This window comes from Mustelus asterias, chromosome 14 (assembly GCF_964213995.1).
Source record: "Mustelus asterias chromosome 14, sMusAst1.hap1.1, whole genome shotgun sequence".
Lineage (NCBI taxonomy): Eukaryota > Metazoa > Chordata > Chondrichthyes > Carcharhiniformes > Triakidae > Mustelus > Mustelus asterias.
Genome location: NC_135814.1, coordinates 18548936 through 18564078, shown reverse-complemented (window position 1 = coordinate 18564078; position 15143 = coordinate 18548936). Strand labels below are relative to the sequence as shown.

At 39.9% G+C, this 15143-nt stretch overlaps 1 protein-coding gene across 8 annotated transcripts in view; it reads right to left on the bottom strand.

Annotated features, from left to right (window-relative positions):
* The window catches only part of arl5a (ADP-ribosylation factor-like 5A), a 60644-nt gene that overhangs the window by 21504 nt on the left and 23997 nt on the right, over nucleotides 1-15143 (bottom strand). For all 8 annotated transcript variants that reach the window (XR_013499493.1, XR_013499495.1, XR_013499491.1 and 5 more), the window contains exons 3-5: nucleotides 9599-9746; nucleotides 5787-5870; nucleotides 276-427 (exon numbers count right to left, since the gene is read on the bottom strand). Coding sequence is in view for 3 of the 8 variants with exons in the window: in XM_078227965.1 (XP_078084091.1) it covers nucleotides 276-427; nucleotides 5787-5870; nucleotides 9599-9746 (384 nt within the window). In the remaining 5 variants the exon portion in view is untranslated. The remainder of the gene's footprint in view (nucleotides 1-275; nucleotides 428-5786; nucleotides 5871-9598; nucleotides 9747-15143) is intronic.

Below are 15143 nucleotides of genomic sequence, written 5' to 3'. Positions count from 1 at the left end.
TGGAATTTATTTGAATGCAAAAGGTCAGTCTCACACACATAACTTGGAACAAAATGGCAAACTAGGTGCAAGTTAGTACTTCAAAACAATCTGCTCCTTTCTGCAACATCTAACTCCTTAACAAGTGCAATAAAGGAATGAGAAAAATAGCTACTTTAGAGCAGCTGAGCCTCACTAAAAGAAATGCCCAACTCCAGGCTGTCAAATTTATTTTTCTTGTATTACATACATACCCAAATAAAACAAACCTAAACAGTAAAATTCTAACCACTCACCCTTCTCCCGTCAGAGCACAGCAAGCTTGAATATGCCACTGATGATCTTTAATGGAGGTCAATTTAAGGTATTGAGAGATTTCAGCTACAGTCATGCATTCTTTAACATCTTGTTTGTTGGCAAAGATCAGCAGTCCTGCTTTCTTCAGATCCTGAATTGCAAAATACAGAATATTGTTATTACTCTGGGAAAACAGTATGCATTTTATTTCTTCACATTGGGCTAGACTTTAAATCTTCAATTTTTCAAGAACAGACTTTAAAATTGTGAAATAATTTCCTCAAAACTTTGGGACAAGAAATGCTTATCACACCAAAAAACAATTTTGGAAAAATAGCACAGGTTCATTGCTAGGTAGTTTCAAGGTGTCAGCATGGTGAAAGGGAGGAAAGAGTTGCATTTCATTCTCTATAGGCGGTTATATATTGATCATACAACTTCTGTTCACGTGCAAAATTGCAGATATAAGGAGGCAAGAAAATGTTTGTTGACTAAGGTCGTAGTCTGAAAACGAACACTTCTGCCCCAATATCACGTCCAAGTCATATTACATCCTAAATATGGTCAAATGTTTTGTCTGGTCCATTAAAAACTTAAAAGCCTGAAAGGAGATCATGTTTTATGTTTTCGATAGTAAAAGAGATCAACCACTGACTAATACTAAAATATTCCAACTGCAACACTGCTCAGTTTTGGCACAATACGCACAAGATCATGAGGATAACCTTTTACAAATTTTACATAGAATATTTTTAATAATGCTGCACTTAACACATGCTTGGGAGATGGACTTCTGCATGTTCACCCAAGTACAGGTGCAGAGTCCCACTTCATGTAAAAGTTATTGTAAAATGCAATTCACTAGATTAAATAACCAAAATGATTTGTATTTACATAGCCCCTCATCTCTGACAGAAGTATTCAAGCACCTTGAAATGCAGTCAGTCGTTCAGAGGCATGGAATACAAATGTTAGCTGTACTGTGAATGTACATGAAAGCTTAATGCCACAGCTGGAGTTTGGTGGATGGTTTTGTACACTGCACTATGGAAACAATATTGAAGCAAAGGTGAGGGTACACCACAGGTTTACTTAGATACTGCTGGGTATACAGAAATACAAAAGAAAATTGGGGCTCGTCTAAGAACAGGAGAAATAATAAGAACATAAAATTATTAAAGGATGGATGAGTGAGTAGATAGAAATAAACATTTTCCAGTGACTGAGGATTCTACAACAAGGAACATACAGAAGATTAATGTTAAAGTGATTTATGACAGAGCTAGAGAAACCTTTCTTTTCAAACAGAATGTTGTTAGACTGTGGAATGCATGATCGGAGTTAGTGCTTGAAACAGAGACCCTGTAACATTTAAGAATAGATTAGGTAGGTGGTTGAAGCAAAGAGGAATAAAGGGTGAACATGGGAAGAGAATGACAGCTCATGTGGAGGTTGAACACCAACACATTGGTATTCAGGCCAAAGAGTCTGACTCTGCGGCAATTCTAGGTAGGTTAACATGACAACTGTTTCCCATGTATCAAGATCCTTCAGAGCAGCAATGCGCTGAATGAAGTGTTGGCGTTCAACCTCTTCATTAGGGGAGCTATGATGCCTGTTACAACGGGAAAATACCCTGATGCTTTTCAAACATTGTAAACAACCCCAGACAGTAATCACAACGCAGCCATGCTTCATGCCCGTGATCCAAAGCACTGAACGTCTGAAAATGCAGCACTTCTCCTTATTGCACTTGAGCACTCAGCTAACTTATACTCAAATCCACAATCTTGTGACTCAGAGGTAAGAATGCTGTCAACTCAGCCAAGCTGACACCAAATAGCCTTTGAGCACTGCACTCAATTCAAACAGAAGTAAAATCCATCAAAGTCTGAGTGCTGCTTTTATGACTTAGGAAAACAGCTGCAGGCAGTTGTTCAAGATTTTTGACTTTCAAATAATTCTACCAAATAAAATCAGGCTTCACTGAGTCAACAAAAATCTGAATCAACAAAGATCAGCTACGCCAAAAACAATCAGATCAATGAGCAGTGAACTCATGGCATTCTTCTGAAATTCAGAGATAACATCAGCCTTATTCCCTTTCTTGATGCAAATCCAAATTTCTTTTGGCAGTAGGTTTATGAGGAACAATTGACACATTCTCCCATTTTGAATAACCCAGACCAAAATAGAATTTTTTTTTAAAATTCAGGTTTTTGACCTAGAAAACTTGTTTTCAGAAGGCTAACACCTTATTTGTCGCGTGGTTCACAAAACAAAAAATGACCATTTTTGATCTTTCGGGGTTTAATTCTGTACAATGATTTTAAGAATTATTTATGCATGCAAAATTTTAAAAGATGAGTGGGGATTCTCTCAAAATTACTCTCACACTATCCCCATAACTTCACGAGTCTGGCAGAAACTCTGTTGACATAAATGTCAATTAATTTCCATCACAGTTCTGGTGAAATTATGGTGGCAGAACAGGAGCAGATGAGAAAACCCCTGGCCTATGTTACAGCGGCAGTGTATTTTCAGGATTTATTCAACCAGATATATATATTTGAAGGGTTATGGGGAGCAGGCAGGAAGGTCGAGATGAGATCAGCCATGATTGCATTGAATGGCGGAGCAGGCTTGAGGGGCTGAATTATCTACTCCTTCTCCTGGTCCTGGTCCTAATGAATGCAGGACTAAATCCATAAGAGAGCTGAGGTGTCAGGCAGTCAAATTAATAAAGGCATTTCATTTCTGTGCTAGGATGCTGTTTCAATCTAAAATGTGCATGTTATAATTTAAAAAACTTACAGCGAAGACAAGTAACTCAGCACTTTTGACAATTATCAAATAGAGCTCAAAACAGTGTCAGGATCCTTCCTTCCTGAATTCTCTATCCTTCTCCCACCCCCCAAACGCCTCAACCCTCCCCCAAAACAACAAAACTGTAGACCAAGCCTTATTTGTGACTTTGAACCGTCAGGAGAACATTATTAAAAACCTAATACTATTTATAAGTGTTAAAATTAGACTTATTTGATGCCCACTCCTATTTAGGACCAGAGTGAGCTCACTGTGTATTTTAGGGTCCAGATAATCTAGATCACGACAGAGCAATACTTTTATGTACATTTCAATTACAATTAGTAATTTCAACATTTAACATTTCTCTTCATCCATTAGTTGTGATGTTTTGTAATAACTGCTCCTCTCAGCAAAAGAAAAATTATTTTTTTTGAATTAATAAACACAGGAACTCAGTGGTTAAAGCAATGAATGATAATTTGAAATAATCAGCCGTGTCAGCTAAGAAAATTCACAGGAGTGAAGAACTTGTAGATTCAAGTCCAGCTTCAGGACTTGAACACTGTGCATACATAACCTTTGTTGCTCTAAAGGTACTACTCAGGGAATTGTTGGGAGTGCAATCTATCAAAATGAGAAATTAATCAAAATGGTTCAGATTAATGTTAAAAAAAGGCCCAATAGCACAATTCCACAAGGAACTGGCAGCTTTCCTGCAACCCGGGCCAACATTCCTCGCTCAATTGGTCATTCATCTCAGATGCTCTTTGTGAAATCTTGTTGTAAAAATTGACAACTGTGTTTAACTATATAACTGTGACTAAACAATCAATATAACTCACTGTACATGAAGCATCTTGGCACATCCTGAGGAAGGAATACAAGATAAAGTAAAATCTAATCAAGAGGAACTTGCATTTATACTGCTCAATCATTGGAAGGATAATCAATTCTATATTTGCAACTATATTTGCTGCATTATTTATTTTAAAATCAAAATTTTTAGGTGATCCCCAACACAGCCAATAAATTTTTTTTTGACATGTAGTCCTGCAGTGCAGTAGGAATCTCTCTTGTAGTTTGGTCAAAATACATTGCTTATTTGGGACATGCATTTTTCTATAACAAATTTGTCTACTACTTTGACCAATGCTATCATTTCCATTCCGACACTGAGCCTATTTTCTATAGCATAATCAGAAATGTATCCCTTTTATGCAAAGCCCAGCTTCCACACTGAATGACATCGTACTTTTTGGCAAGTCTAATTTTGACTTACACTCCTCTACACCCGTCCTCCCCGCCCTTCGCTTCGCAAAACAATTCTGACCTGCCCTTCACACTAACCGCTTCTTCCTGCCATCTCCCCCCATGAAGACGCAGCTTTATTCATTCCATTATGAGACAATGGCACCTTTACAGTCTCTGACTACGGACAGCTCTCATAGTGCCACCTCACCTCCATTCCCCATCCATGTCCTGCTCGGCTTATCAATCCTCACCATCATTTTCTGCCCAAACTCAGTTTAAAATTTCCTTGTCGACTTCTGCCCCATAACGCCTGACACTCATGGTGAACACCTCAACTACCCACCCTCTTTAGAACTGCCCCTCTGTGCTCTTGACTGGATGAAAATCCTGCCCTGAAACTGGATTTTGAGCATGAAATTAGCCAAGATTCTCTCTTGCGTGTAACAGTAAAATGACAACCCGAGGACATTAAGTAAATGTACATAGAATATCCAATGTGGCAGGTGACCTGTTTGGGCCGAAAATAAAATTGTAAACTGTAACAAGTTGGGATGAAAGCCAAGCAGTTGGAGCAACTTGATCAGCTTGTCAGTTCATGGTTGGTAGCTCTGGGGGAAATTAAGAAACAGAATAATTTCACTGTTGTTCTGTGCTGCTTATTAATTTCTCCCTGCTAATTATGAACCGAATCAGACTACTTTGGATTCATTCACACTTGGTCAATTAAATATTTCATAATTTGACAAGGCCTCATTGCAACCACTCAGATTTTGCACGTGACATTCGGTGAGAGAGCATGTTCTGATGTGACAGAATGGATGCATTGCTGAGCGCAAGAATTATAAATAGAGGACAACAAATCTACTTTATAAAAATTGGACAACATTTAAAGGGGAGCAGGAAAAAATGCTCTGGTAGAATGAAAACAAACATTAGATTTCCTATCTAAATTTTAAGTCAATGTAAATTTCATTCAAGAAAAGTCACTTTAGACCTCCTTCTGAAGATGCATTACTGACAGGTAGTTGAGGTATTTATACAATCAATTCTAATTATGACCTTCATGCCAAGATGTAGAATAGTTCCAAACCAAAACATCTTGCTGCTTTCAGAAAAAAAATAAATCCACCACTCAGTAATTAAAGGGAAATTAAATGATGTAAAATACATTTAATGAAGTGTTTGCATTCCTTTAATTTTTAAAAAAATCAATTTTCTTTAATGGTATTAAAACATCTTCAATTATGTATCGACTGTTTTTGGCAGAGATGCATAGAAATGGTAATCCTAAAGAAATTCCTTTATGTATACCAATGTGTAGCAAGTCTCTATGATAGGGGAGTAATGGCTAATTTATCAATTTAAGTTCTGTTCATTTCCAAGTAATGTACAATTCAGAAGAAGCAACATCAAATATGTGGATAATCTGAACAAATAATCAAAACGCTTACCTCGTGTGCCAACATTTTGTAGAGCTCATCTCTGGTTATAGCTATCCTCTCCCTGTCCATGCTGTCCACAACCACGATCACAAACTGAAACACATTCATTAAGAACCAAAACGGATGTAATGATTTTGTTAACAATATAATTACAGCTAGTTATATAACCAATCGTTGTATAATTATGGCAGACTCTTGCAAGTATATGAAGCGAGCAAGAGGTTTCTTGTGCTGCCAAGGGCTGACTAAGACAGGATGGGTGCAATTTTTAATTGCCCAAATTAGTTACAAAGTCGCCCAAATGGTTAGTACTGCTGCCTAACAAAGCCAGGGCCGGGTTCAATTCTCTCCTCGGGTCACTGTGGTGTGGAGTTGGCACATTCTCCCCAAGTCAGCGTGCGTTTGCTCTGGGTGCCCCAGTTTCCTCCCACACTCCAAAGATGTGCGGGTTAGGTTGATTGGCCATGCTAAATTGCCCCTTAGTGTCAGTAGGACTAGCAGGGTAAATACATGGGGTTAAGGGGATAGGGCCTGAGTGGGATTGTCGTCGGTGCAGACTCGATGGGCTGAATGGCCTCCTTCTGCACTGCAATGATTTTATGAAATCAAGTGAGTGAGCCAATCCTCCAAAACTGGCAAGGTGAAGCATTAAGTAGTCTCACAACACCAGGTTAAAGTCCTGTTGGACTTTAACCTGGTGTTGTGAGACTATTTACTGTGTCTACCCCAGTCCAACACTGGCAACTCCATATCCAGGTGAAGCATAAATTATATTGAAGTTCATGCCTCCATTATCATAGGAAGGGTGAACTGTTAGCACCACTTACACACGTATTAACAACATGGGCAATCCTCCTGTTCCTGTCTGGAGCTTAGCCAGTCGTTACATGTTAAAAGGAAAGCGCGCCATTAAAAATTGGACAGGAAATCAAATTTCTTGATCCAGCCTCATGTTTGGTCACTTTTCCACTGAGTTAAAATGCCCACCAATCCTTTCGGATGAAATATGATGGCAGTCTTTGACATTCTGGGGTGAGAATTTAAACAAATGGAAACGTGAGTCGTTCATTCCCCACATCACCTGTTTGGGTGAGAAGCAGACTGGGCAAATCACTATGTGGTTAGAAAGACACTTTAATAGCAATGGTTTTGGGTTGCTGGGAAATTGACACAGATTCTGGAGCTAAGAATGCTCTCCAGATAGGATAGCTTCATGTGAATTAGATTGCTACTGATAAAGATGATGGCATATTCTTCAAAGGTGAAGATCTTGGGAAGGCTTGTCTCTGTGGTAGCTGGGATGACACTGCTGACCAAAAAGAGGCCAATTCTTGATCTGCAGGATCAGAGGCATCTGGGGCATAGGAAACCGCTGGTTTAGAGAAAGTTTGAAAACGACTAATGTCTTTTCAGAAAGGGGTCAATAACGCAACTGGAGGGAAATTTAAGCCATTAAGGTAGAGAAGGATTCAAAGTGAACAGAAAGAGGAAGAGGGAAAATAATCTGATAGAGGTAGCTGAAGCACAGAAAGCTGATGTCAATAGTTCAGGGCAGGGGCTGGTAGGTGCTGGAATATAAAGATTTGACCATATGTAAAAATTATAAACTAAACCACCCAGGAAAATGGATGCCTCTAGTTCTATGATAGATTATAAGAATCTTGGAAATAATGTAGGAGATCTCTAGATCCTTGCTGGACAGGCAATGTTTGGTACTGCAGATATTAAGTTCGTTAACAATGTGGACCAACGTACAAGATACGGGGGAAAAAAAGCAAGGGACAGCTGGTGGTGACTTGTGTGTGGAAAAGCAGCTGATTAGAATGAAGATGGACCTATGCGGCATCCAGTACAGATAAAGTTGAAATCTTCTGTCCAGGTCTAAGGAAGAAGCAGAAAAGAAATGTGGCTACATACACTAACTGTAGACTACCAAGCCAGGAGGAGAACTTTGTAGACAAATACAAGGAAGCACGCATAGGATCAGACTCAGTTGTTATGAGTTAAATTAACTATAGATGTGAAACATAATTCCAGATCCAACTTTGGATTATTGCACTGAACAATAGTTAGTGGATGACACAAGCAGATGAGCAATTGGATCTGATATTAAATGAGTTCAGAAAATATAAGAGGTCAGAATCAAAACACTATGGTAACAATGCAGTCAAGTTTAAGGTGACATCCATTATAGAATAATGGATCAATACAACATAAATATAATTTTAGAAAGACATATTTTAAGGGAATATGAGTCAAATTCAGAATTTTGACACATTGTTAGAATTGAAAAGCATGAAAGTGTATTCTCTTATAGTAGTGGTTCCCAAACTTTTTTCACTGGGCTGCACTTTTGGAATAAAAATTTGCTCACGCCACACTGAAATCTTTTATTGATAAGAAATACAAAAAGAAACAACTCCTAGCAGTGCTTGATTCATAACATAGAAGACAACTACTTTATAATATGATCATGGGACATCCAGAAAGTATAAAACAATGCTTGTTGAAACCATGTTTAAATATTTCTTTGATTGCCCTTGAATCTTCCCGCCACACTTGCCATCCTCTCTCGCCGCACCCTTTGGGAACCACTGCTCTATAGAAACACTGCACTTCAGAATATGGGGAAATTACATGCATTTTGCCTGTGATTTCTACTTACGCACCTGTTATTGTTAAGCCATCTGCTGCACATTAGTCCCTGTGCTGTGCAGCCTCAAAGTTCAGCCCACAATGAGCAACCCAATCTTGTACTGATATGCCTTTGATGCACAAAACCTTACAAGAGCCTCATAGAAAAAATGGATGCTGATGCAAATAAGTAAATATTAGGGGGGCTAAAGAAAATATTAGTTAGAAGCTTTTAAAGGCATGGAAGACCAAACCACGTATATTTTCCCTTGGGCAAGGAGGTCAAAACTGTCCACAATATTCCAGATGTGGTCTCAGCAAAACCCTAATAATTTCAACCAAGATTTCCTTACTCTTATAGTCCTCTTGCAATAAAGGCTAATGTACCATTTATCTTTCTAATTGCTTGCTGTACCTGCATGCTAACTTCTGTAATGGACAAGAGCACCTAAATCCATCTACCTACCAAGCTGTGCCAGGTCTCTGCCCTTTTAAAAAATATCTTGCTCTTCTATTCTTGCTACCAAAGTGGATTATTTCAAAGTTCCCCACATTTTGCATCTTCAGATCAATTCATTTAACCTGTTTCTATTCGTTTGCTACGGAGAGTTTTGCATGATGCATTTTCCCCTCCTAGCTTTGTATTAACCAAGAAATCTGAATGGTTTGGAAAGATGAGCTGATTGTGGCAAAATCAACTAATATAGAATCCCTACTGTGCAGGAGGCCATTTGGCCCATCGAACCGACAACAATCCTACCCAGGCCCTAACCTGCTAATCCCCCTGACACCGAGGGACAATTTAGCACAGCCAATCAACCAAACCTGCACACCTTTAATATGGACCAGTGCAAGATAATAAAGCTAGGTAAAGGAGAAAACACAAGAGAGCAATCTGGGGGACTTCATGGATAGCTCAATGAAACCAAAAAAGCAGCAACTAAAGCTTACTGAAAGCTGGGATGCATAGTCGGAGAGAAAGGTTTAGTTTTGAAAAATCATTTCTTCATATTTCAGGCAGGGCATGTTGGAACATCAATGTATTTGCTATCTTAAAAGAGGTTTGAGATAATCTTTGCACATTAATTTATTTTAACAAAATTCATAGAATGTGTAACAAAAGGAGATTATCAGAACATCTTGTTTCAGAGCGATATTGTTGTAAAGAGCTTCAAGTTGAACCTTACCTCTGTATTGGTGTAGTAGGTGTTCCATGACGAACGCAGTGATTCCTGACCTCCGATATCCCACATCAGAAAATGTGTGTTATTCACCACTATCTCTTCTACATTACTGCCAATTGTAGGTGATGTGTGTACAACTTCATTCATGGAGCTGGAAAGAAAGAAATAAAATTACAAACATTTGATAAGATTTCTACAAGTACCAGACTATCTAATTTGAGAATTTTGAAAAGAACTGGAGCAATTTTTATTTTTAAACTATAACACTGCATAAAATTGACAACTGTAAAATATAAATGTTCTTATTACACCAACAAGCTTTTAAGAACATAGCTCAGTGTGTTTGTCATTACCAGCAGAACATACTTAAGCAGATTCTATCACAGCCTTATTAGTAAGAATGAGTTTGTTGATGGTGGCAAGTTCACCTTTCTATCAGTTAAAATCTTTTGCACAGTTTACTGCTCCAAGTTACCAAACCATTCCACTTTCAGACTGAATTTTACAGTCCAATTGAACAATTATTTTTTTCTCATTTTGAAGTTTTCAAAAGTGAAAGATAACTGCCATAGGTTTTGGGTTTCAACTCAGGCAGATTAGCGATCCTTACTTGCAAATACTTGTGTTTCCTTCTTTCACCTTCCTTCCTCTGCGATACAGGGGGCTCCAGATCTCAGGAGATTTAGGAGAAAGCAGCCAGGATAATGGGACCAGAAAGTACGTGGGCAAAGCTAGTTTACCAGAGTCATTCTGTTTAAATAACTTGTACGGTTAAGTCGTCAACGTTTTGGTGTACTGAAACAATGGTTTGCAGATTATTTCTTATACCAGCTCTTCACCTTTAGCTAAAGTTTCACCCATGTTAAGCAATAGGTTATGGCTCAGTCTGCTGAATGAGGATGTAACTTAACCAGCAACTGATGTTATACTGCGAATAATTCATTTGGATTTTAAGAAAGCATACAATAAAGTTGGTACACCAGCCTGTGAAGATTAAAATTCTTGGCATTCATTCCAAATTAGTAAATTGGACAGATACTGCCTTGGTAATATTGCAATAGAAAAATCTAAAACAACATGGAAAAGGCCATTCAGCAAGTTCTAATCGCATACGCCAGTTTGTTTCTACATTGTTCTTTGTCTTCAACCATCTTTCTAACTCATTCTTAAATGTTGATACAGTCTCTGTTTCAATCACCAGCTGCAGCAGTGTATTTCAAAGCTACATAATCTGCTTTCTTTTTAAAAAGGTCTCCTTGCTCTCTATAATAACATCACTTGCATTTCATCTTATTTCTACATCTCCTTGTTGCTGCAGACATGTAAATCACTGGAAACAGTCCACCTTTTATTTTTATTGCAGTATTTCTATCACAGAATCCTACCGTGCAGAAAAGGCCCTTCGACACATTGAGTCTGCACCAATGCATTAAAGGTCCTGACCTGCCCACCTAATCCCATTTTCCCCCTCTTGGCCCATAGCCTTGAATGTTATGGCGTGCCAAGTACTCATCCAGGTACTTTTTAAAGAATGTGAGGCACCCCGTCTCCACCACCCTCCCAGGCAGCGCATTCCAGGCCGTCACCACCCTTTGGGTAAAAAAGATTTTCCTCAAATCTCCCCTAAGCCTCCCACCTCTCACTTTTAACTTGTGTCCCCTTGTTTTGATTTGCTTTATTGTCACATGTATTAGTTAACAGTGAAAAGTATTGTTTCTTGCACGCTATACACAGCATACTGATCATAGAGAAGGAAACGAGACAGTGCAGAATATAGTGTTACAGTCCTAGCTAGGGTGTAGAGAAAGATCAACTTAATGCAAGGTAGGTCCATTCAAAAGTCTGACAGCAGCAGGAAGAAGCTGTTCTCGAGTCAGTTGGTACGTGACCTCAGACTTTTGTATCTTTTTCCCGACGGAAGAAAGTGGAAGAGAGAATGTTTGATTTGATTTATTGTCACACGTATTAACATACAATGAAAAGTATTGTTTCTTGCGCTCTACACAGACAAAACATACCGATCATAGAGGAGGAAACGAGAGAGTGCAAAATGCAGTGTTACAGTCATAGCTAGGGTGTAGAGAAAGAACAACTTAATGCAAGGTAAATCCATTCAGCATAGGGAAGAAGCTGTTCTCGAGTCGGTTGGTACATGACTTCAGACCTTTGTATCTTTTTCCCAAAGGTGGAGGAGGAAGAGAGAACGTCTGGGGTGCGTGGGGTCCTTAATTATGCTGGCTGCTTTGCCGAGGCTGCCGAGGCCATGATGGAGTTGTATAGAACTTTGGTGAGGCCACAGCTGGAGTATTGTGTGCACTTCTGGTCGACATATTAGAGGAAGGACGTGAACGCACTGGAAGGGATGCAGAAGAGATTCACCCAGATGTTGCCTGGGATGGAACATTTAAGTTATAAAGAGAGGTTGGATAAGCTCGGGTTGTTTTCTCTGGAACAGAGAAGACTGAGAGGCAACCTGATTGAGGTGTTCAAGATTATGAAGGGCATGGACAGGGTGGCGAGGGAGCAGCTGTTCCTCTTAGTTGAGAAGTACAGGAATGAGATAGAGAATCTAGTGAACTGGTGCAGTGACAATCTCTCAGTCATGTCAACAAAACAAAGGAGATCGTCATCGACTTCAGGAAGCGTAAAGGAGAACATGCCCCTGCCTATATCAACAGGGACGAAGTAGAAAGGGTCGAGAGCTTCAAGTTTTTAGGTGTCCAGATCACCAACAACCTGTCCTGGTCCCCCCATGCCAACACTATAGTTAAGAAAGCCCACCAATGCCTCTACTTTCTCAGAAGACTAAGGAAACTTGGCATGTCAGCTACAAATCTCACCAACTTTTACAGATGCACCATAGAAAGCATTCTTTCTGGTTGTATCACAGCTTGGTATGGCTCCTGCTCTGTCCAAGACCACCAGGAACTACAAAAGATGGCAAATGTAGCCCAAGCCATCACGCAAACCAGCCTCCCATCCATTGATTCTGTCTACGTTTCCTGCTGCATCGGCAAATCTATACCCCAATTGAAAAAAGCGAGTGTGCCATATGCCTTTTTCACCACCCTATTAACCTGCCTTTCCGCCTTCAGAGATCTATGGACAAACACGCCAAGGTCCTTTTGTTCTTCATAACTTCCTAGTGTCAGACCTTTCATAGTATACTTCCTTGTCAAATTACTCCTTCCAAAGTGCATCACCTCACACTTTTCAGGGTTAAATTCCATCTGCCACTTATTGGCCCATTTGACCATCTCGTCTATATCTCTCTGTAACCCAAGACACTCAACCTCACCGTTAACCACAATTATCAAATCAGGTTATAACCTCAGGAACTCTTCCTCCAAGCCTTCCTACCTTAAAAAGTTTCCTCAAAATGATTCTTTCCATGAATTCAGTCACCTCTTGCAATTATTCTAACTGCTGATCAGTCCATTTGCCCCCAAAAAATCTTGGGGCAATTGATCATGTTAATGCATTGCATAAAACACAAGTTATTGTGGTTACTGCAACTAGCAGCCAAATGAGGGGCAAACTTGTGTGCTTTTGTATCCACAAGCAGCCGGATTAAAAGGTTCCCAATTTAACTAAAGTATCTCTGATACAAGGAGTGCAAATAGTTTTTAGGTAGTCTGTCGGAACTGGATTCAAAACTTAGAACCCGAGGAAAAGAGAATTGCATTGCAGCTTCGCCAATTTGGAGTTAAATAATAGTGACAGTCAAAACCAAGTAAAAGCCAACCCTTACTCAATTCACTGATGGTGGGAATTTCTTTATGAATCTACCACATTTGGGGCAGCACAGTGGCATAGTGGTTCACACTGCTGCCTCACAGCACCAGGGACCCAGGTTTGATTCCAGTCTTGGGTGCTTGTCTGTGTGAAGTTTGCACATTCTCCCCATGTCTTCATGGATTTCCTCCGGTTTCCTCCCACAATAGAAAGATCGGCAGCTTAAGTGGACCGTCCATGGTAATTGTGCGGGGTTACAAGGATCAGGCGGGTGCAGTGGACCTGGATAAGATGCTCTTTTGGAGAGTCGGTGTGGATTTGATGGGCCGAATGGCCTCCTTCTACACTGCAGTGATTCAATGGATTTGCTCGCAATGTACTGTGGGTACTTAAGAAATAACTTTAAAAGAGAGAGAAAACACTTTTTATATATTTAGCAATAATGCTACTGAAATTCTTCAGCTCAGTGCTAACTATATCTTCAGGGAAATCTCATCAGTTTCAAAACCAGGCACGCCAATGTTCATTTACATTCTGGTGTGCTATTCATTGTAAATTTTACATAATTCAAAAATCCTGAAGCTGTCCTAGGAAGAGGGGAAATGTGCAGAACAGACTCCTAATTATAACATTTGAAGCATCACTGAACGGCCACAAAGGGAAATGATGGGCTCTGGGTAGTACGTCTTATCTGCACAAAAAAACTCCCAAAACTGTTTCCAATGCTTTTAAGGCATATAAAAAATGTAGAGAGTTAGATGTACATAAACCTCCCTTCAGAATTACAAACAGAGACAATAAAACCCAGCATTTTGTGTATATGAATTAAAGCAATCTAAAAATGCATTAGATGCTAAAATACAGAATTAGGCTATCTGTCCCAATATTCCAAGTTGACCCTTTGCCTCTTGGACAGCGAGCAATATGAGTATTATCTTTTGGTTTATAAAGAACAAAGAACAAAACAGCACAGGTACAGGCCCTTCGGCCCTCCAAGCCTGCGCCACTCATGTGCCCAACTAGACCATTCGTTTGTATCCCTCTATTCCCAGCCTGTTCATGTGGCTATCTAGATAAGTCTTAAACCATCCCAGCGTGTCCACCTCAATCACCTTGCTTGGCAGTGCATTCCAGGCCCCGACCACCCTCTGTGTAAAATATGTCCCCCTGACATATGTGTTGAGCCTTGCCCCCCTCACGTTGAACCCGTGACCCCTTGTGTTCGTCACCTCCGACCTGGGAAAAAGCTTCCCACTGTTCACCCTATCTATGCCCTTCATAATTTTATACACCTCTATTAGGTCACCCCTCATCTCCCGTCTTTCCAGGGAGAACAACCCCAGTTTACCCAATCTCTCCTCATAGCTAAGACCCTCCATACCAGGCAACATCCTGGTAAACCTTTTCTGTACTCTCTCCAAAGCCTCCACGTCCTTCTGGTAGTGTGGCGACCAGAACTGGACGCAGTCTTCCAAATGTGGCCTAACCAACGTTCTGTACAGCTGCAACATTGTATGCCAACTTTTATATTCTATGCCCCGTCCAATAAAGGCAAGCATGCCATATGCCTTCTTCACCACCCTCTCCACCTGTGCTGCCACCTTTAAGGATCTGTGGACTTGTACACCCAGGTCCCTCTGTGTGTCTATACTCCTGATGGTTCTGCCATTTGTTGTAGAGCTCCCCCTTACATTAGATCTACCGAAATGCATCACTTCGCATTTATCTGGATTAAATTCCATCTGCCATTTCTCCGCCCAATGTTCCAGCCTATCTATATCCTGCTGTATTCTCTGACAATGTTCATCACTAT